General features: G+C 40.2%; 1 protein-coding gene across 11 annotated transcripts in view; it reads right to left on the reverse strand.

Moving 5' to 3' along the window:
- Positions 1–519: 519 nt before the first annotated feature.
- Positions 520–21,480, reverse strand: part of LUC7L2 (LUC7 like 2, pre-mRNA splicing factor) — a 47,783-nt gene continuing 26,822 nt past the window's right edge. For 9 of the 11 annotated variants that reach the window (XM_003420214.4, XM_064289670.1, XM_064289669.1 and 6 more), the window contains 8 exons: positions 19,027–19,125; positions 16,965–17,075; positions 15,359–15,502; positions 11,385–11,561; positions 9,869–9,960; positions 7,220–7,249; positions 5,145–5,336; positions 520–1,552 (listed from right to left, as the gene is read on the reverse strand). In XM_003420214.4, coding sequence (XP_003420262.1) covers positions 1,375–1,552; positions 5,145–5,336; positions 7,220–7,249; positions 9,869–9,960; positions 11,385–11,561; positions 15,359–15,502; positions 16,965–17,075; positions 19,027–19,125 — 1,023 coding nt within the window. In that variant the 3' untranslated portion in view covers positions 520–1,374. The remainder of the gene's footprint in view (positions 1,553–5,144; positions 5,337–7,219; positions 7,250–9,868; positions 9,961–11,384; positions 11,562–15,358; positions 15,503–16,964; positions 17,076–19,026; positions 19,126–21,480) is intronic. The other 2 variants (XM_010599773.3, XM_023539171.2) reach the window with 1 other exon arrangement.

A 21,480-nucleotide genomic window follows, 5' to 3' on the forward strand; every position in this document is an offset into this window, starting at 1 on the left:
TGACATTAGCTCGTCTTTCTTGCTGAGGTCTGCATTTCTCTGTCACGTCAGATCTGTCAAACGTTGGGGATCAAAGGCAGAAACGAGTAGTGAAAAGAGACCTTAGTTCATCATATTCACAGACACAAATGTCATTACATAATGTGTTTTTTCCCTCAGGCTTTCTAGATTCACCAGTGATAGGGTTTAAGTCATTGGTGGGTCTACAGCTCTTCAATGCAGAAACCGCTAGTCTCATTAGTTGGTTACACTGTGTTTTTATTTCACTTTTCTGAATGAGGAAAAAACAAAACAGACCAATTTCTTCTGCAGGCCCAGTCCTTGTCTGCAGTGGCTGTCACAGGCAGCCCTGGGGTAGCTGGCATACGGCCAGCACGGGGACCCAGGGGAGCAACAGTTCCTGGGGAATCTTGGCAAGTCTGTACTTATTTCCTGGGGTGCCATGCCCAGTAAGTCCCTGTTCATGATGGGACAGGAGAGGGGAAATGCCCGCGGCAAACATTTCTAGTGACAACTGACTAGACAAGTTACAGTTTAATGATGGTGGTGGTGATTGTTTCTTTCAATTTATTATTACTTTTTACAATAAGGGTGTAGCCTTTATACTCCACACGCAAAATAAAACAAGTGCTTACGAAAGAGTCCCTGCCCCCTCCCCCCTCAGAACACCCTGAACATATAGCAATTCCATACAACAGAAAATCAAGACATATTTGATTTCAAAATTTCAATAAAAAAGCAAAAGTATGTAATGCAACAGCTGTTCAACTTCCAGCTCTAAATAGGCACTGTTAAACACAAAAGAAAACAAAATCCAACATTTTCAATTTCTCCAGCACACATTCCAGTATAAATGCTTGAACTGTAATCAGCTAGTAATTCATAATGGGAAGAGAACCTTAGAGCACAAGTTATATTGCTTCCCTGCCCCTTTTCTCTCACAAGTGGAGGGCGGAGGTATTAGAGAATACAAAAGTCAGGAAGAATTAAAAGGAAAAAATCCCAAAGCGGCTGCTGTTTGGACCAGAAAGGAAGACAGCATCTTACAAACGTTCAAAAAAAGCCCAAGGCAGGTAACAATTCATTCACTATCACTCCTACTAGAAAGAAGAAATCAGAGATCGGCGTCTTATTATAGAAAACTGTGAACAGAGAATCCTTTCAGAATCGTATTACAGGGTCACCAGAAACTATGGATGTCGTTTTCGGCTCCATCAAGGAAAGCCGGTTCCGTTCCCATGGAGTCAGACCCGGTCCGTCTGGCCTAGCTGGGTCGGTGTCTGGGCTGCTCGATGTATGCCCTGAACTGCTGTAAACTAAACAATAGTAGGTAACTCAGAGGAAGCTTAAGGACTGAGGCCAGGCACTCCGCTACTATATCTCCCCTGCTTCGCGCTCTTCAGAGCTCCTCCTGTCTTCTGATCTGCCATTAGCGCTCTCATAGGACCGATTCTTATCTTTCCGATCTCTGTCACGAGGTGATCTGTCTCTTGAATTCCTGTCTCTGTCACGTGATGCTATGTCTTGGTCTCTGAATCTTTCTTTTGAGGATCTGAAAAATATTAATTTGAGGAGCAAAATATGTTGGGAAACCCAAAACCCAGATGAAGGAAGAGGATAATTATTAGGCTATTGGTAACTGAAGAAGTACAGAGAACACAGCCAAGCGAGACTGAGGGAGGAGCCGGCTTTCTGACAGGTCTGATAAGGGCACTAGCAAAGGCAGGTGACCGCACAGGGCCAAGGGTCAGAGCATAAGCTACACTACTCGTCTCAGGAGCTCAGGGCAACCAAAGATCTCTCTCTCACGTCAGTAAAAACGCGCTCAATATGAAACTACACAGATGACAACTTAAAAAGTAAAAACTATTATCAAATATATACATAAAAAATAGAATGGAGATGCTATGGGATGGACAGAGTCATCCGGCAGATGGATTAGAACCGTCAGCAAGCTTGTTCTGCACAGGGCCAGACAGTAAACGTCCTAGGCCTCACTATCACTGGTCACATTCAGGTTTCTGTAGCCTCATCTTCTTTGCTTTGTTTTCTTTTTTAACACCCCTTTCAAAACGTAAAAACTATTCATCTTTGGCTGACTGTACAAAAACAGGTCACAGGCCACATGTGGCCTGCAGGCAACACTTTGAAAACAGAACTACTTACTTAGCGATATGGCTTTCAATAACCATTCATTATTTCTTTTAAATCACCTTTATTCTTCCTGAGTGAGCTCACTCAGCCCAACAGAAAAAAAACCAAGAATGGAAGACAGAGAGAGGCAATCAGACTATAAGAAGTCCTGATTAATCGTAACGACTGCTCCGTTCCCATTCCCAAGTTCCATGAAAAAGGTAACAACAACACTACAGGCCTGTATCAGAAATTCAGTCAGCTGGAAAACCAAAGGACATTATGGGATCAGAATAAACACAGCATCTTCTATACTCCCAACATCTAAAATAAAGCAGCAACACTATGTTACAGTTACGTGGTTTTTTACAGGTGACATGGTACTTTTACGTAATTATGTCACTAAGCCATGCTCAGACTTGGGATCTAAAGCACTACTAAGAACCTGAACAAGTTCAACTTCTGAGACGGGAAAAAATAATACTGCATCCAGTTTTAGAAATATAGTTAAGGACCATCAGAACCAAAAAGGTTTAAAGATCAAATAATGCCACGCTTTGAGCATTCTATTTAACTAAGATTTTAATAAACTTAATTTTAAAATAATGTGCTTAAAAAAAAAATCAGTCAGTGCAGACCTGGTTACACTAGCCCTAACCATACCCTTTTTCAAGGGAAAAAAGAGGGAGAGAGAGATGAGATGACACCTAGAAGCTGACACTAGATGCTGGTGCCCCAGAGGTTAGTAATGACGGCTGAAAAACAGGTGAGGAGCGTCAACTAGAGTTCTGTGGAGCCCAGTATTCCACGTGGCGGATGAGTAGCCCCCAGGTACCATCTCACTACAACTCCCTGACCCTAGCGGGGGTTAGGGCTCTTTCTAGCTCTACTTCGTAGATGGGGAAAGAGAAGGGTGATAATTAAATTGCTTGGCCAAGGCCACTGAACCCAAGGAGTCCAACTCTGAAATCTGCACTTTACATGTCTGAACACAACAGGAGGCAGAAAAATTCAGATGGTCCTCACTGCCAGGGGAAGGTCACAAGAAGAATCCACCGACCTCAGACCAGTATTTCAGAATCGGGGCAGGAGACCAACAAAACATGAAAGGTTTAATTGGGACTTCTATCTTGAAAAATTAAACTCAAATATGTTGAAATAACTTGATTTTATCTTACACGTAGTAACGTATAGATTATAATATCAATTATCTTCTTACGTCTGGCAAAAACAATGCTTTAAACGAGAATAATTTGAATGTCAAAAAATCAGAAGAGCTCTTGAGAAAAACAAAACTTTTAATAGTTTTACAAAAATAATCCCCTTTATGAGCATGCTGAAAACATCAGATGTGAGGAGTGTCATGTTGTATGGTGGAAAATTTTCCTGGGCAACTTCATAAATTTGGGTTTAAGACAACACAATCACAGAAGATGAGGGGGATTCCCCCTCTCCCCTTCCATCCCCACCACCAATAAAGACACTGAAGAGTTCAGAGATACCAGAAACAATGGCAGCTGGGCTGGCCCATGGGAGAAACTGTCTAGACGCCCATCACCCAGCACAATGATGCTCAACATTAGTGCATGCGAGACTCATGGAAAACTTTAAAAATGCATTTTTAAATGCACTGAAGGTGGTCCCCAAAATCTGCAGTTTTTAAGAGTGTGAGCCAAGTGGTCTACAAATCACACTTTGAAGAACTGTGTCCTCTACAAATTCTCTGCTCATTTTTCTATGCTGTTGCTTATGATAGTCACTCTATTGGAATATCTTTTTCCTACTTGTTTTTACCTATTCAAATGAACTGTATTTAAGTTTTACCTACTACCTGAAACTATTTTTTATATTCTGGCATTTGCCTTATCTAGACTCCTATATAGTTTACTCTGTACTACATGTGGTCTAATACCCATCTGCTGTTGTCAGTGACATGACAACTTGCCTCCTGGATATCTGAAAGCAACTTAAACAAAGCTGTTGAACTATGTTATACTTACTATTTTTTACTAGGCCTAGTCAGTAGAAAGTATACAATTCTTACCGATTAAAGCCATCTTATGGACTATTTAGAACAAGAATATAAGAAATAAATTACTGACTGAATATTAACCAACTCAACTCATGAGTGATTTCTGGGAATGGCTAGTTGAGGGTCAAAAAAATTGGAAAAATTTAAACAGCTTTCTGTGGATTCTATCACAGACTTTATGGGGGGTAAGACATAGAAAATTCAAGACTAGTAGATAGTAGGCACTCAAAAAATGTTTATCACATATATATTTAAGAATAGCTGTCAAGTAAAGAACTTTAAGCACAGTTTACATCCCATAGAAATGACCTGGCTTAAGGGCCATCACGTGCCCGGAGAATTTTGGAAGCTTGGTCTATATGCACGCTGAGTGTCAAGTGTCTCCTCCACATTCGAATCCTCTCTCTGATGTTCAGGTCCTACCGCCTCACCCTGCGCTTGCGCACAGTGCGCCTCTCAGGCTCTTCATGCCAAAGAAGTCTTGTGGCTCCCTCAAGATCCTGAATCTGTCCTGCCAAGCTAAAGGTATACAACAATGCATATCTACAGTGCAGATTAGACAAGAATAGACCAGAATGTGTCTGCTCTGACAAAGTGCACCAGTTCAAATAAGCTTGGAAAACAGTAAGTCAAACAAAGCTAAAGAGCTCTTTTTAACAAAAGGACTTCTCAGAGCCCTTAATTTCCTAATACATACTGTAGAAACTCTAAGAGTACTGGTATCTAAAATTATTTACCCATAGAGCACTTTTTTCCAAGACACACTAAGCAGAAAAAAGCAACAACCTCTGCACATATCAATTCCAATTTCTTACTCTGGTTCTTAAGTATCTTCTTAACTACCCACATAATCAGGGAAAAAACATCACACACCCACACACACAAATGTGTACATATCACCAGATGCAAGTTTCAAATCAATAATATTCCAACTTAAATATAAAGGTAGTTCCATATCCTCTCATCGATACATCAATACCTCCGCTTGGAGCGCTCCCTGCTCCTATCTCTAGAACTATGCCGACTTCGCTGGTGGCTGCGGCTACGGCTGCGGCTGCTGGAGCGGGATCTGTGGCGGTGGCGTTTCTCACGAGACTTAGATCGAGTTCTTCTCTTCCGTTCCCGGGACATTGAACGAGACCGGTGTCTGCGGTGTTCTCTGGACCTGGATCTACAAGACAACGTTTGATTTGGATAAATGCCAGCGCTTAGTTGTTTTTTTCTTTTTTTAACACTACATTTCTCATTTACTAAAGCCTTTTCTTTAAAGAGAAATTATCCCTCAGTAGTCTTATTTCAGAAACCCTGGTGGCACAGTGGTTAAGAGCTACATCTGCTAACCGAAAGGTCAGCAGTTTGAATCCACCAGTTGCTCCTTGGACACTCCATGGGGCAGTTGTATTCTGTCCTACAGGGTCACTATGAGTGAGAATCGACTCTACAGCAATAGGTTAGTCTTATTTCATGTCAATTCTACTCCAAGTCAGAGAAATCTACCTTAAAATATGCTCCTGGTATATTTAATAACTTCATAATAGGATTTAAAACAGAAATTAAACATGACTTCAGACTAAGGTGGAAAGCGGGAGTGGGTAACTGCAGAAACAGGGAGACCAGTTAAGAAGCTACTGGAATAGTAAGAGGTGCCGGTTCTGCCTCACAGCGACCCTATGCACAAGAGAACAAAACACCGCCCGGTCCCGCGCCATCCTCACAACCCTTACCATCGTTGATCTGGGACTAGAGTATAGAAATTAAATTTCTGGTCCAAATATATCTTTTCAAAAAAAAAAAAAGGGAGTAGCTTAATCAGTAAACAAAGCAGTACCATCATTTAATGTTCCTACTTCTTATCTTGAACAGTACATATTAACTGGCATAATTGGTATCATTCGTTAATATCCTTTAGTTTTATAGCATTTGAAGCAGAAATGTCAGAGTGACTAAAAAAGTACTAAGAGACATTTAAACAGAAGCATAAGGTGGTGGGTCCCCCACCGCCCCCAGCAGCAAACGCTTAAAAATGGATTTTGGAATTTTCACGATGCTGCCGAGCCAAACCTAGAAGACTCTGTCATCAGCTAGTGCTCCTTATATTTGCGTTACCTTAAAATTCCTACGTCCTACTGTTCTTATGATTTCTAAAGATTAAATTTTCTTGTGAAATTTTCTTTTCTTTCTTGATGCTACCAAGTACATTATGAAGAGCATCTACATTTTACATCCGTGCCCTGGCTTTTTACAGGCCCTCTTCCTTTCTTTGACAGCTTGGGACATGGCGTGTGTTATTAACCGCTCTCGATGCCGTACTCACGTTAGATGTTCTCAGAGTTAACAAAACAAACATGTAATAACACTAATTTCTGAGGGTGTGTCATCACTCACTATACAGGAGCAGACAGGGTAGAGGAAAGAACTGTGGAGCAAAAGGAATGAAATTCTGGTACATGCTACCACACGGATGAGCCTTAAAAACACAATGCTGGTTGAATGAGACACAAAAAGACAAACATGGAATGATTCCCCTCATATGAGGTATCTAGAATAAGCAAATTCACAACAACAGAAAGTAGAATGGTTTCTGTTTGAGGTGAGGAAAAAATTCTGGAAATAGAGGTGAAGGTTACATAACACTCTGGATGTTACCTAATGCCACTGAATTATACACTTAAAAATGGTAAATTTCATATTATGTATACACTTTACCATCAAAAAAAACTTTTATATATAAAAAAATTTACAATATAAAACTGTGTGACTAGGGTCAAAATATTGGGTTCTAAGTCCTGGCATTTATTCTTTGACAAACACTGACTCTCTTAGCTTTCCCTAAATACCAGGGCACTATTTGGTTTTTATATGTAATCTTACTCTGATTAAACTGTAGTCCAAAAGTATCTTCTGATCAGTTTCTCCTCAAATGATACTACTCAAACTTGAACTATAAAAAAAATACAGTACTAATCTATTAATTTTAAAAAACATTTCATCTATAAAAGCTATCTTTGAAAAACACAGCTTCACTACTTATACCTATCTTGTGTTAACACCTACCTTTTGGGATTCTTGCTATGTGATCGGGACCTAAAAAAGAATAATATCTATTTTTAGAAAAATGACTATAAAAAATAAGTGAGAAAACAGTACAAGGTGTCATTAAAATTATTTGTCCTGATCATCACATCTTTCTCTTAATTTTATAAATATAAGGCATACACTTATACACACAAAATTTCCCAAAAAGCACCCTAAACCCTGCAGACTTCTCTACCGTAGGCCCTTCTCTGCCCTGTGCGCTCCTTTAACTAAGGTGATAAAGAATATGCTCCCGGGGGGGGGGTGGCTAAAACACAGCACATCACAGTTCACTAACCCTCCAGAAACCACTTCCCAACCTGGAAAAAGTTCTTTGTTATTTCTGCCCCTGTCGTTTCTTCTCTCCCTCTGGAAAGGAGCACCAACTCAGTCCTGTAAGACCTGTTCCTTAACAGGGAGTGCGATGCTCCCTTCCCAGTGCATGGTGACTTCACGCTCACTTAATGGCAGTGGCTAATAGTCTGGCGCCTGGAAGCCCTGGTGGCGTAGTGGTTAAGTGCTATGGCTGCTAAACAAAAGGTCGGCAGTTCAAATCCGCCAGGAGCTCCTTGGAAACTCTATGGGGCAGTTCTGCTCTGTCCTATAGGGTCGCCATGAGTCGGAATCGACTCAACGGCAGTGGCTTGGTTTTGGTTTTTAATAGTCTGGCTACCAGGAAGCCACAGAGGCTCTTCTGTTGAGAGCATGACCCTGGACTCAGCAGCTCTGTGCTTTACCTCTGGCTCTGCCACCCACCATCTGTGAGGCCTGGACAGGATATCCCCCCTCAGCTCAGTGTGCCATTTGCAAGAGAGGGATAGGGATATAAATGTCACGGTGCAGTTGTAAAGACTCGATGAACTAACACAGGTCAATTCCTCGGAACAGCACCTGGCGCACAATAAGCACTCACTAAGGAACAGTCATTTTTACTATTATCCTTTTGGGTACTAAGTCTGGAACTCCATCTTCTATAACTGTGCACTGCCTTGCAATTTCCACATCTTCCACACTTAGTTATGACATTACCTCCAGGTCAAAAGCAGATAAATGGATTTTGTAAATATATATATTTTGTTACATTTCTGGAAAACGGTTACATTTTATAATCGATATTAAAATAAACCTGCCACTTGGGAAGCAGAAAAGGTGTGACGTACCTTCTCACACCTACAAATTTGAAATACTGTCCTGCAAAGAGCTGTTTTCTCATTTGACCATCTCCTCAGTACAATCACTTGTTACTGGCACCAAACGCGGTGCAATTCTAACTTAAACCTATATTTCCAAGGTGACTAAAACACCATTTATATTGTCTTAAATATTACAACACTAGGCAATGTTCCCATAAAAGCTTAATGTCTACAAGAGCATGGAGATTAAGCCGAGATAAAAATCTACAGTAAATGGAGGAATGACAGCATCCCCAGAAGGAAAGACAGCCCCAGGCAGCTTTGCTTTGTCACAGACAGTCCAAAAAAGGTCACCTGTTACAAGCCTGTAACACAAACTAAGTCAGTTCAAACCTCCTGAAACAGCCCAAGTATAACACATTCAAAGCTCGGGTGAAGTTGGCCTGACCTAGTCACCTATTGTGAAGGATTTTAATCATCTTAAGCACAACACCTGCTAACTCTGAAGAGAGGTATTTAATTTCCCAGGATGTGTAATACAATGAAGGGAACACCATGAATAAGAAACACAGGTAAAAAACCTCTTTGGCACACCTGTCCCTCCGAAGGCTGTGTAGGAAGTTGTCAACATGAGTTAGGGGGACGCTACCACCACGATGCTAGACAATTTAGTGGCCAGTGACTAAAAGTGATTCAGAAGGGCCTGTAGACAGCTTCAACATGAAAAACTGTATGAGTTTATCCATTAATGAATATTAATGCATTTCTTATGGTGATGTCTCAGGGTTGAGGGAATACCGAATCAAAGTTCAATATAAAATTATCAACAAATCAAACACTTTTTACCAACACGTATAAAATATATCATACAAGTCAAAATAGTTCTATGCCAACCTGGTACAAATGTAGCCCATTATAAAAATCAGAGGACTAGAAAAGAGCTCTGTTATAAATCTGAAAAGACACACAGGTGGGAAGCACTTTGTTCACTGGTGGACTGAACTGTCAAACCTTTGGCTACTAGCCTGAGCTCTTAACCACTATGCCAGCAGGGCTCCCCACGTACTCTGAAGAAAACCACACTTAAAGTTAGACAACCACAAGTTAATATACGTGTACAAACACTGTTCTGCATGGCAACCTTTTTAAAAAAGTGAACAGAAATTTCCCAGGTCTCACAGCAGATTTATTCCTGTTGTTGTGTGCTGTCACATCGATTTAGACTCACAGCGAACCTGCAGGACAGAGCAGAGCTGCCCCAGTGGGTTTCCTAGACTATAATCTCTATGGAAGCAGACTGCCAGGTCTTTCTCCCTCAGAGCAGTTGGTGGGTTTGAACCACTGACCTTTCGGTTCGCCGCCGAGCGCTTAACCACTGTGCCACTAGGGCTCCTTATAGCAGATTTAGTAACATCTAAAATCTGGTCTCAATCACTTCTGTCCACTGTAGACAGTCCACCTCTCATAGTGGGACGGGTCCCCTAATGAGTCATACCTCCTCAGCTTCTCCCTTTCTTCCCTCTCCCTCTCTTCTCTGCGTTTCAGACGTTCCAGGTTTCTCTTCTCCTGCTTCTCAGCTACTACTCTCTTAAAAAACAAAGACAGTTCAAACAGTAAGTCAGGAGCATACTTACCGGCTCCGTTCTTAATGAGCTCTATGCTACAACTCACCACATCTGGTCTCCAATACAGCACACACGTCATTAAAATCTGTTTAATAATTCAATTTGAAGTTTTTTTTTTTTTAGATACAATCATTAGGCTTACAAGTCTGGGATTTCCAAAATTTTCCCCTTTTTTGAAAAATTTATAAATTTTCACATTTCTCCATGACTTCTTAATAACATTTCAAATCATTTCTATAAACTGTTTCTCCTCTGAATGTTTTTCAGCATGTTGTCTTTTTTTAAGGACAATGCTCTAGTTTTCAACAAGGAAATGTCTTCTGCCACTTTCAGGTACTGCCCTGAAGCTGCTTTTAAAAATGCCAGTAACATGCTAAAGAGTTCTGTGGCAAGGTCTTTATCTGCAAAGACTCTCAAGTAGGTACCTTTTTGGAGTTTTAACTTAGAGCACAAACATTTGCTACAGTCGAACTCATTTTGCCACTTTTTTAAAACCTACTTGAGACCACCCTAGCTACTAGGGACCGGAGATTACTATACTTTAGAGTGCTCACTGCTGACTCCATGCATGAGACTCCCCAGGCTTTTCTGGTTCCACAGTTTTTTATGGATCTTGGGTAGTTCCAGTGACAACTGCACAAAAAGTGACTATTTATTCAGTGTTTCTCATCTTTGAGCCAGTCCTCAATTCAGGACAAAATTCCACAGCACTGTAATTTGTTTTTTTTTTTTAAAGAGCCTCATCAGACTATTGAAAGGTAAACTGATTTATATCCACTGACTCTGCCTTATGTTTAACCTCTTCCAAAACACCCTCCATATTTGTTTCGTTCACCCCCTCAAAAGAAGCTGGCGGATGAGTAAGGACTGTGCTGCCCTTTTTCTATAGGTTTCCTTATCTGTCCTTTCTGAAATGGAGGCAGAAACCAGAGGTTCTAGAAATTTGCTGTTTAGTGAAGAAATGCAAACTACTTCAAATAGATATTTGACCCATTTTCTCAATCCTCTTATAAAGTAAAAACGAATAGAGTATTACATTACCTTAAATGAAAAGAAAGATAACAGTAGAAATTTTAGGGTGTTCTGTACAATGGAATCAGTTTAGATCCCAGTTTGAAAGATTCCCAATTCAGTGTTGCAGCCAACACAAAACGTTACCTCACAGAAAAATGGTACAGTATTTAAAAGCCTGCTTCTTTTATAAAACTAGCTGGTATGCCTACTTATAATCCTATACTATTCAGCATGACTTGTTAACAGATACTAAATGTAACTGAATCACAAGAAAACTGTACAAAAAGACAACCAACACAGATCAAAATAACAAGTGGCTAAATCGCGGGGAAATTGGATTAAAGCAAGAAGCGATAGAAATTACCAATGTACCTTTAGCTCTTCAAGCTTCTCTCTTATTTCAATAAATCCCAGGTGCAGTTTACCCCCAAAGTGATCAGCCAGTCGTCTGTCATTATCATGAAGACCTAAGTAGGCAGAGCAGACTTCACAGACTCGAAGTTTCTGCTGCTGGAAACTGGAAGCTGGCATAGAATTCCGATAAACTTCCTAAACAGAAATAAAAAGTGAGAAAAACACTGATCATGTAAACCTCATTGAGTCACACAATAAAATACACTATGAAGTAATAACAAAGATGCTTTCTAAAGAATACACAAAAGCATGGCCATGTTGTTATGCAAATTAGATCCCCCTCAACCACCCCATCTGTCCTTAGGCCCTCTCCAGTGGTTGGGAAAGATCACAGCCTCCAGTTGCAATCAAGTCAAGTGCAATTGGTTTTTGGTTACTATGATACAAAATATGGCTTTCTGAAAAGGTTTTCCCAGGGTTCCAGAATGTTCTGTTTCCTATAACTTTTATAAAAACGAGCCCTAGCAGCCCCAATACTGCACACCAGTGAAGGGTCCAGGAAGCAGAAAGCCCCCTGCTGGCTGCTGGCAGAGTAGCCAGGAATGTCTTCTTACAGTGAGACATCCACTGAGTAGTTGGACAAGAAAGAAACATGTCTTGTACTCAACATTTTATTCATATTAATTTCACTAATGGAACAATAAATTGGTGGGTGTTCCAACAAGCCCCCTCTCTGTTCCCTTTTTCCTTACTAAAAGAAGCCTGATTTTTGTTTGAAGCAGCAACATGCCCAGCTAAAGTACTACATTTTCAAGTTTTCACTTAAGGTTTGGCTAAGCAGATGTAAGTGGAAATCGCTGGATAGAATTTACAAGAAAGTTCTTTAAAAGGGAGTCAATACCTTCAGAGGAAAAAAAATCATCAATAGATGCTATAAGCTGTCAATCAAAGTTTAAGGAAAAACAGAATATTTACATAATCTCAAATTGTCAAGACTAAGATACTTTTTTTTTTCCCTCTAGTGGTTTCTCTAGGGTTTATAGTATAAAGTTTCAACTTACAAGAAAGCTGGAGTGGCTATATTATTACCAGACATAGCAGGTTTCAGATCTAGGGACAGTATTAAGGATAAAGAGAGACATTCCATAATAATGAACAGTTTAATTCATCAAAAAGACATATAGCAATCCTAAATGATGTATATTTATCTATTAACAGAGTTTCAAAATATATGAAGCAAAACTGAAAGGAAATAGACAAATCCACAATTATCACTGGAGACTTCAACACTCTTCTCTCAGTAATTAGAACAAGTAGACAGAAAATCAATAGGATACAGACGACTTCACCAAATCTATCAACTCAGCTGGCATTTATAGAGCACTCCATCTACCAAGGCAAACGCCACTCTTTTCAAGTGCAGATGGAACCTTCACCAAGACAGACACATGCAGGGCCATAAAGCAAGGACCAGTACATTTAAGAGGACTGAAATCACACAAAAGACGTTCTCTGACCACAAGAGAGTTAAATTAGAAATGAGTAACAGAAAAATATGTGGAAAAAACCACCAAATACATAAAATCTAAACAACAGACTCCTAAGTAATCCATAGGTCTAAGAAGAAACAACAAGCAATATTAGCAAACGTTGAACTGAATGAAAATGAAAACACTAAGTATGCAAATATGTAGAATACGGCTACGGCAGTGATTAGAAGAAAATTTAGAGCATAAAAAGATCTACCATCTATGAGCTAGCCTTCCACCGTATTAGGCTAAAATAGGAGCAAATCAGACCCAAATTAAAGTTGTCATTTTTGGGTGTCATCAAGTAGATTTTCAACTCGTAGTGACCCCATGTGACAGAGTAGAACTGCCCCACAGGGTTTTCCAGGCTGCAATCTTTACAGGAACAAACTGTCACATCTTTCTCCCATGGAGCCACTAGGTCAGTTCAAACCGCCAACCTTTTAGTTAGCGCCAAGCGCTGAGCCATTGTGCCACCAGGGTTCCTAAGGTAAACTAAGGGGAAGGAAATAATAAACATAAAAATCAACAAAATAGAAAAAGGCAAACGAAGGGAAAAAACAATAAAATCAAAGGCTGGTTCTTCGAAAAGAAAAATAGAACTAGTAAACATCTAGCTAGCTGCATCAAGAAAAAAAGGAGAGAAGACAAACTGCAAACTTTACTATCGATTCTACGGACACTAAAAAGGATAATAAAACCACTGCCCTCGAGTTGATTCTGACTCATAGCAACCCTATAGGACTGAGGAGAACTGCCCCATAGGGTTCCCAAGGAGTGCCTGGTGGACGTGAACTCCTGACGTTTTAGTTAGCCGCCGTAGCTCTTAACCACTAGGCCACCAGGGTTTCCAAAAGGGTAATAAGAGCACAACTTTATGCCAATAAATTAGACAATTTAGAGATTTTGTGAAAGATAAATTTCCAAAAGTGACTCAAAAAAAAAAAAAAAAAAAAAAACCCTGGATAATATCCTTGTAACTATCAATTTATTAATTCTTAACTAAAAAAAACCTTCCCACAAAGAAAATTTCAACCCCAGATAGCTTTACTAGTGAATTCTAGCAAACATATAAGGAGTAATGCCAATCCTACAAAAAACACTTTTAGAAAAGAGAACTCTTGTCAACTTGTTTATGAACCAGCATTACCTTGATACCAAAACCAAAGAGCAAAGTCGTTACGTGACCAAGTTACTAAGAATGGGTAGGGAATGCGACGCTGTGAATAATAAGCTTTCCTTCCACTCTCTCCCTTCCTGTGAAAACCATCTAACATGTACTGGGCTTTCCTCTTCCTCCTGCTCTCTCAGGGTCACCGTTATTGCATGGGTATTGTGAAGATCAGCACTAACCGTCAGGTGCTAAAGGTGGGATGATGGAAGAGGTACTAAGGTGGCTTCCCTCTATTCCGCCTCCCCCTCCAATCTGAATAGCAGCTGGTAGGTACCAGGACATAAGGTGGGAAGGAAAAGAACTCACACTCCAAGTAGTCTGAGAGGGTGCTCCTTTCTTTTCTTTGACCCTGCCACACGGGCCTTGCCCTCTGCCCTCTTAAGATCCAAAATACACTGGTGAGAGGTTAAAAAAAAAGAGAGGGGTGCTCAGGGTTAAGAGGAAACACTGCCTAGCAAGAGGATCCCTAGCTCAGATATCTGCAGGGCCCGTGAGGATTACTGTCAAGCAGGTCAGTGTGATAGTTGGGAGCAGTGGAGACTATGGCAAAGGGCAGAGAACAACTCCATCCGAAGGCATTCAATTTCTACAAACATCAGGTAGGCCAAACAAATAGGACTCTGCCTGTAGGATATTCGATTCTGACCTGTGCTGGGAGGAGGAATGACTGGAGGCTCCCACAGTGCTGGCCGGCTGTACGGAGGTCAGGGAGTGCTATGGTTATGTGGGGGTACAGTGGTGGATGAGTACCAGTGACCGTGCACATGCAGAGTGTGTCTGTGTGTGCGTCTGATTGGTACAGTTCATTTCATTTACCAGTTATAGATATCAGCAGATTGATGGCCCCAAATTTCACAAAAAACAACTAATTTTGGAACACAATCATTAGTATGACACACACCACTTAAATATTTCTGTATTGGTTTAAATATCCTTTAAAAATACTTTTTTAGGACTCTCCAGTCAAATATACGTTCTTCAAGTAGTACAAGTACTCTTCGCTCAAGTACACACATGAGACTATGTGGGCAGCTCCTGTCTGGAAGGGAGATGAGAAGGCAGGGGGGACGGGAGCTGGCTGAATGGACACGGGAAATACAGGGTGGAGAGGAGTGTACTGTCATATTGTAAGGAGAGCAACTAGGGTCACATAACAATGTGTGTGTGAGTTTTTGTATGAGAAACTGACGAATTGTAAACTTTCATTTAAAGCACAATAGAAAATAAAATAAAAAAGAAAGAAGCACAAGTTCTACGGCTGTCGTCTACCACCACTGAAAGTTCATCACCTCGGCTTCTCTCTTCTTCGCCCGTGCTTTCTCCACCTCATCCATCACTTTCTGGGATTCCTCCACATTGCCTTCAGCTCCCAGTTGTTCCACCTTAGCTAACAATTTACCAATTTCTTCATTTAACTCATGAACACGCTCTGCCTAGAAGGAAATACAAAATAAGATCATGAATAAACTACGAAGAATATCAAAGTTCAAAATATTTCAGCAATGCTCAGAAAAGTCACCTAAGCAACACGAGCATAAACAATGCTTCCCGAGCATGTCCCAAATGCACTGGTGAGACGTCAAGTGTTTCGAGTCAGGCTGACTTCATCTCCCCGGGTCTGGGAGCCTGCTGATCCCAAAAGAACTGTTCCTTTCCAGCCTCAGCTTGGGCAGGATATTCAGTCTAAGATATTCTTTCCCTCAAAGAGATTCTCAACTCTGTTATCACTATTCTACCTCTTTACCCAAAAAGTGGTATTTTTCTTTAGACATCTATCATTAACGCCCAGACTCGTGACCCTTCCCTATATCCATGCCCTTTACCACGTAACTTTAGTGCCATCCTACTCTGTCTCCGAACTTGGCCATGTAACTTGCCTTGATTAAGAGGATGGTTGCAAAGATGACACCAGGAAAGACCTGAAAGGGACTGATACGGCTGGGCATGATATCTTTGTCACCACCACAAGAACACCACCAGTATCTTCCAGCTGACCGAACGACAAGTGTCAGCCCAACTGGGACAAGAATAACTGCCCGGTCAAATTCCGCCTAAGTCGCTGACCTGCAGACTCACGGGCTGGGTCAGTATTTACTGCTCTAAGCTGCTGAGTTTGAGGTGGTTAGTTACAGAGCATTTCTGCAGTGATGGATAGCCAAGACAGCATCTTTTTCCACCAACTGCTTACGAATCTCTTTCAACCATGCGGTATCGGATGCCCATCTTTATAGTTCCCATCTTCAGAGGCCTTTTCAGAAAAGGCTGGCTAAAAAGAACACTTTTCTGAAACGAGAGACTCCCTTTCATACACATCCAAACACCACACTTCAGTGCTGCCTCAGAGCTCTACCTCGGTAACTGTCTCACATTCTAGATTTTCAGAAAACGTAACTATGAGAAGAAGTCAATCATCAAATCACCCAAATGCAATGTAGTGACCTTGTTTGGATCCTGATTAGAACACATCAACTCTACACAGGAAGGAAAAAAAAAGCTCATTCTGGTTATTAGATCATACTAAAGAATTACTGTTAGCTTTATGGATGTGATATTGTGTCTATGTTTTACAGGTGAAATATAACATCTAAAATTTGCTTTAAAATAATGAAGTATAAGCAGAAAACTGATGACTTTTGAAACTCAAGGATGGATCCACTGGGATTCCATGTACTTTTCTACCTGTTGTGTAAGGTAAGTCCACGATAAAACATTTTTAAAAAGTAGTGAGTTGGGGAGAACATAAAAAGGACACTTGAAAATCAACATTAAAAACACACAATTCGATTAGAAAATCTGTGAATTTACAATTTCAAAATAAGAAGTTAAAATAAAACAAAAAAAATAGCAGTGAGTTAAAACCACATTCTGTACTAATGACACAACTGAAATCCCGACCTTTGCGGCGACTTCAGCACTAATTTCTTCTTGAGTTTCTGCTAATCTTTTCTTGGCCACTTCTGTTCTTCTATCACAATCCGCAATAAATGACTGCAGATGGTCCATGGCCTAAAAAGGTTAATTGAAAGACAATTAGAAACTGTCTTATCCAGAAATACCTTTTACTCATACATTACACTTTGTTTTTTAAAATACTACCATGGAATCCAAAATACTATTTGTCACCTGTCACACTGGCAAAGAATAAACATCAATAATTCCCAGGAATAAGAAGACAATGAGGAAACGGTCACTTTTACACCGTGCTGAACAAAGTGCACACAGGTACAGCCCTTACAGACAGGCAACGTGGATGTCACTCAACTGTACACGTAGAAACTGTTCATGGGTGTATGTTCTGCTGTGTATACTCTCAACAATAAACAAAATAAATAAATAAAGGGCAACATGGTAATCAGTAAGCCTTAAAACAGAGCCCTGACTTAGTAATACTACTTCTAGAAATTTATCTTAAGAAAGTAATCGGAGAGATACAGAGGGGTTAATATCAAAAGGTGTTCTTCATAGTGTATTAGTTAGAATGGTGGAAAGTTGTAGATACTCTAAACTTTGTTCCAACACTAAGAAATTCTGCCTTGTAGTCACTGAAGAAGTTTTTAGTAGAATACTTAATGATGTGGGAAAACGTTCCTGGTTCATTTGTAAATGAAAATCAAGTTGCAAAACGTTAAAGCCAGTAAGACCCCAATTACGTAAAATGAAGCAACACAGAAAAAATTGGAAGGGTACACACAAAATGTTAACAGTACTTATTTCTTAATATTTGGATCATTTTTAATAGTTTTTCTCTTTTTCAAATTAAATTTCATCATCAGGAAGACTTGCCTTATTTTTCAAAGAATAAACCACTGATAATTTTAGCAGTGTATACGCTGTAAAGACCCAATCCAATATTTACATTAAAAGACATTTATCAGTCATATGTTAATAGCTCTATAATTAAATAATAGTTCATTTAAAAGTACATTTTAAAATTTGTTCTCAAGTTAAACACTGGCTTTCAGATCTCACTCTAGGGGAACACAACTAATCCAAAACAATATGTTTAATCAAGAACATAAATTCACCCAGCATACATCTAATTCTAAAAATGGTTAATTAAAGCATTTCTTGAAAGTGAAAACCAATAAGGATCATTTAAAAGCTTTTATCTGTAACCACAAAAAACCAAAACCAAACCCATTGCTGTGGAGCTGGTTCTGGCTCATAGCGACCCTGTAAGACAGAGGAGAACTGGCCCATAGGGTTCCCAAGGAGCAGCTGGTAGATTCAAACTGCTGACCTTTTGGTTAGCAGCTACGGGTCTTAACCACTGTGCCACCAGGGCTCCATAACGACAAAGACATAGATAATTAACTCCTTTACTTGGCGGCCTAACGGTTAAACACTCAGCTGCTAACTGAAAGACTGGCAGTTCGAACCCACCCAGTAGCTCCACCGAAGAAAACCCGTTGCCCTCGAGTCGATTCTGACTCTTAGTGATCCCACAGGACATAGCAGACTGCCCCTTAGGGTTTCCAAGAAGCAGCTGGCTGAGTTCTTAACCACCACACTACCAGGACCTGGCAATCTGCTCCCATAAAGATTACAGCCTAGGAAACCCTATGGAGCAGTTCTAATCTGTCCTATAGATTGGGTCCTTAGGGGCCGGAATTGACTCAATGGCACACGACCACAACAATTTGAAACTTATCTTTATAAATTATAGCAGAACTCTATTAAAATTTTCTTATGCTAAGATAAAGGTGGAATCTCAAAGCAGTGAGGGAAAAGATTAATCAATAAATTATGTTGGGCCAACTAGGAAGCTATTCAGAAAAACAAGCTAGGTCCATACTCCAATTCCTTCGACTAGAATAAATTCAAAGTGGATCAAGAATGTAAGTGTATAAACTATAAAAATACTAAAAGAAAGCATGGGAGAGAATTCTCACCACCTCAGTACAGGGGCGTTCCTGCAAAAGATAACAATCTAACCCATTAAGGAAAAGTCACATACATCAAGCTCGAAGAAGAAGTCTTGTTCTTTGGACGCAATTTCATAATCCGCTCTTAAAGCCAGGTCATGCACTTTCAGACATTCTCCAAGATCCATTCTCTGGGAGGGGAAGACAGATAATATTAATACAGGAAATATATTTTTTAAAAATGCATTAATAATTACAGTTCTCTCCAGAATACATATTAAGTCATATAAGATGCTTCTCTCAAATTACAAAATTTCATAGACAAGTATAAAACCTGGTGCCAGAAAAAAAACTGCATCAATTCTGTCTACCAACGGATGGAAACAGTGATCACTTCGGGAGTTAAGAAAAAATGGACAAGGAAAAACCTTTCAGAAGCTGAAAAGAACTTCTAGCTTCTATATCACAACATATTTCGCTTAGCCCCGTAACAGAGAAGAGATAAACCAGGTTACTTCACATTTTAAAATCAAACTGAAAGAATGTGTAAATCATATTGCTGGATTACGGTCAATGGTCTCCGAAAAACATTCTGACTTTCAAATAAAGATGGAGTCCCCAGACAACAGACTGGTGACCTGAACCTGATCCCAGGCTGACTCCACATGCAGTAGCAAAGTGAGGCCTCACGGAGAGTAAGGACCTAACCCACCTCTGATGAGAGTGCCTCAGGGAAACCAAATGAACACTCTTTCTGACGCAAGGATGCTTCTATTTAGAACTTCCAGTTAAACACTGTTTGTCAAACCAGATGCTTTTTTCACATCTGAGACAAATCCCTAAAATCTGCCCAATTTTACATGTATTGTGACAATTGATAAGATTTTTTATGAAGTCTTTTAGGGAGAAAACGTGAAGGAAAAAAACGAGCTAGATGCAAAGGTAACTACAATAAAAGCACAACAAAACATTGATGATAAAGTCTTTCCTTCAGCTGACTAAGTACCCACTCATGCTGAGCACCACGCTAGGTGCCAGAGTACACTGATAGGACAGCTAGGTCTCTACCTTCATGGAGCTTACATTCAAGAAGACAGAAATGTCCCTTTAAGTGGGAAGTTTCTAGCAGCAACCCAAGAATCTACAGCACGTTAAGTCTGGGCCCTAGCTTTGTACGCAGCATCCAGAAATGGCTTCGCCTATTTAACTTTTTACCAGCAACCTGAATGTGTGTATAACAAAGGATATATCAAAAATTATGAACAGTACCGAAAGGTAGAAAGGACAGTGAATTCACGGAATCAGGATTCAAAAGGATTGAACCAGATAAAATTTAACAGAAATAATTATTTCTTAATTATTAAGTTAATAATTAAGTCAATTACTACTAATTATTAATAGGTTAATAATATTAACAATAATTATTAAGTCTCATAAATATACCTAAGAAAACAAATATACAAATAAGTAGGTATCAGTTGATAACTAGAAACCCTGGGGGCGTAGTGGTTAAGTCCTATGGCTGCTAACCAAAAGGTCAGCAGTTTGAATCCATCAGGCTCTCCTTGGAAACCCCGTGGGGCAGTTCTACCCTATTCTATAGGGTTGCTGAGTCAGAATTGACTCGATGGCAATGGGTAGGCAGTTGATAATTAGACAAATTTAAAAAGTCGTATAAATTTTAGTCCCAAGTAAGGATGGTGCGGCCGAGATGAACTCATGTTCTCTAAAACGTCATCTGCTGTGTCATCACACCTCTGGTGGCAAAGCACCTAGCACCGCCACTGGGGCATGATGACATGGCGGATGATGTGGGATGCCTTGCTGCTGGCAGTCTGTGCCCTATGAAGTAACAATGTGGACTCACTGACGTTTTTGCTTTACTCAAAATCCAACTAACGGACATGGCAGATATCCGGGACAGAGTTCCTGTTTGATAACTCAGTGGGTGAGGGGTCACTGGCATAAAAACACAACCTTCTGCCCTGGAACTAACCCTTCTGCTCACATGATAGCCTTTTCTAATTTAGCAGGCTGGGGGACCCAATGAATAAGGGGGGACTACTTAACAATGTAACAGTATGTAATTGTTGACGTAAATTAAGAGTCTAGGCTCCTGCCAGTTGGCCTTAGATTATCTGATGGTCTCGCAGGGAGGAGCCCGTGCCCTAACAGGCACTTGGTGTTGTGTCTTTGTTAATGACAGTAACAAAGAAGTGCACAGAGAAACAGGTGAAGTCCAACCCTGGCCAGGTAGAGAGCTGAAATTGCCTCAGTACCTTCTGACAATCTCAGACAGGACCTGTTCAGCTGGTTGTCAACTGGATGGGGGACATGGCTGTGATCCATTATACAAATGGGCCTGATCATCCTGTTAATAATGGTCGTAGCAAGAGGACATATTACATATGTTATGACTTTCCTTGAACACTGCTGTACTAAGGCCATGGCAATCAAGGTAATTAATAAATACGGGGGGACTGACTTGCGCCTATGCCTCTGTGAAGGTCGCCGGGCTTATAACAATGACATAAATGACTTAGACA

Source organism: Loxodonta africana, chromosome 8, assembly GCF_030014295.1.
Source record: "Loxodonta africana isolate mLoxAfr1 chromosome 8, mLoxAfr1.hap2, whole genome shotgun sequence".
NCBI classification, from domain to species: domain Eukaryota; kingdom Metazoa; phylum Chordata; class Mammalia; order Proboscidea; family Elephantidae; genus Loxodonta; species Loxodonta africana.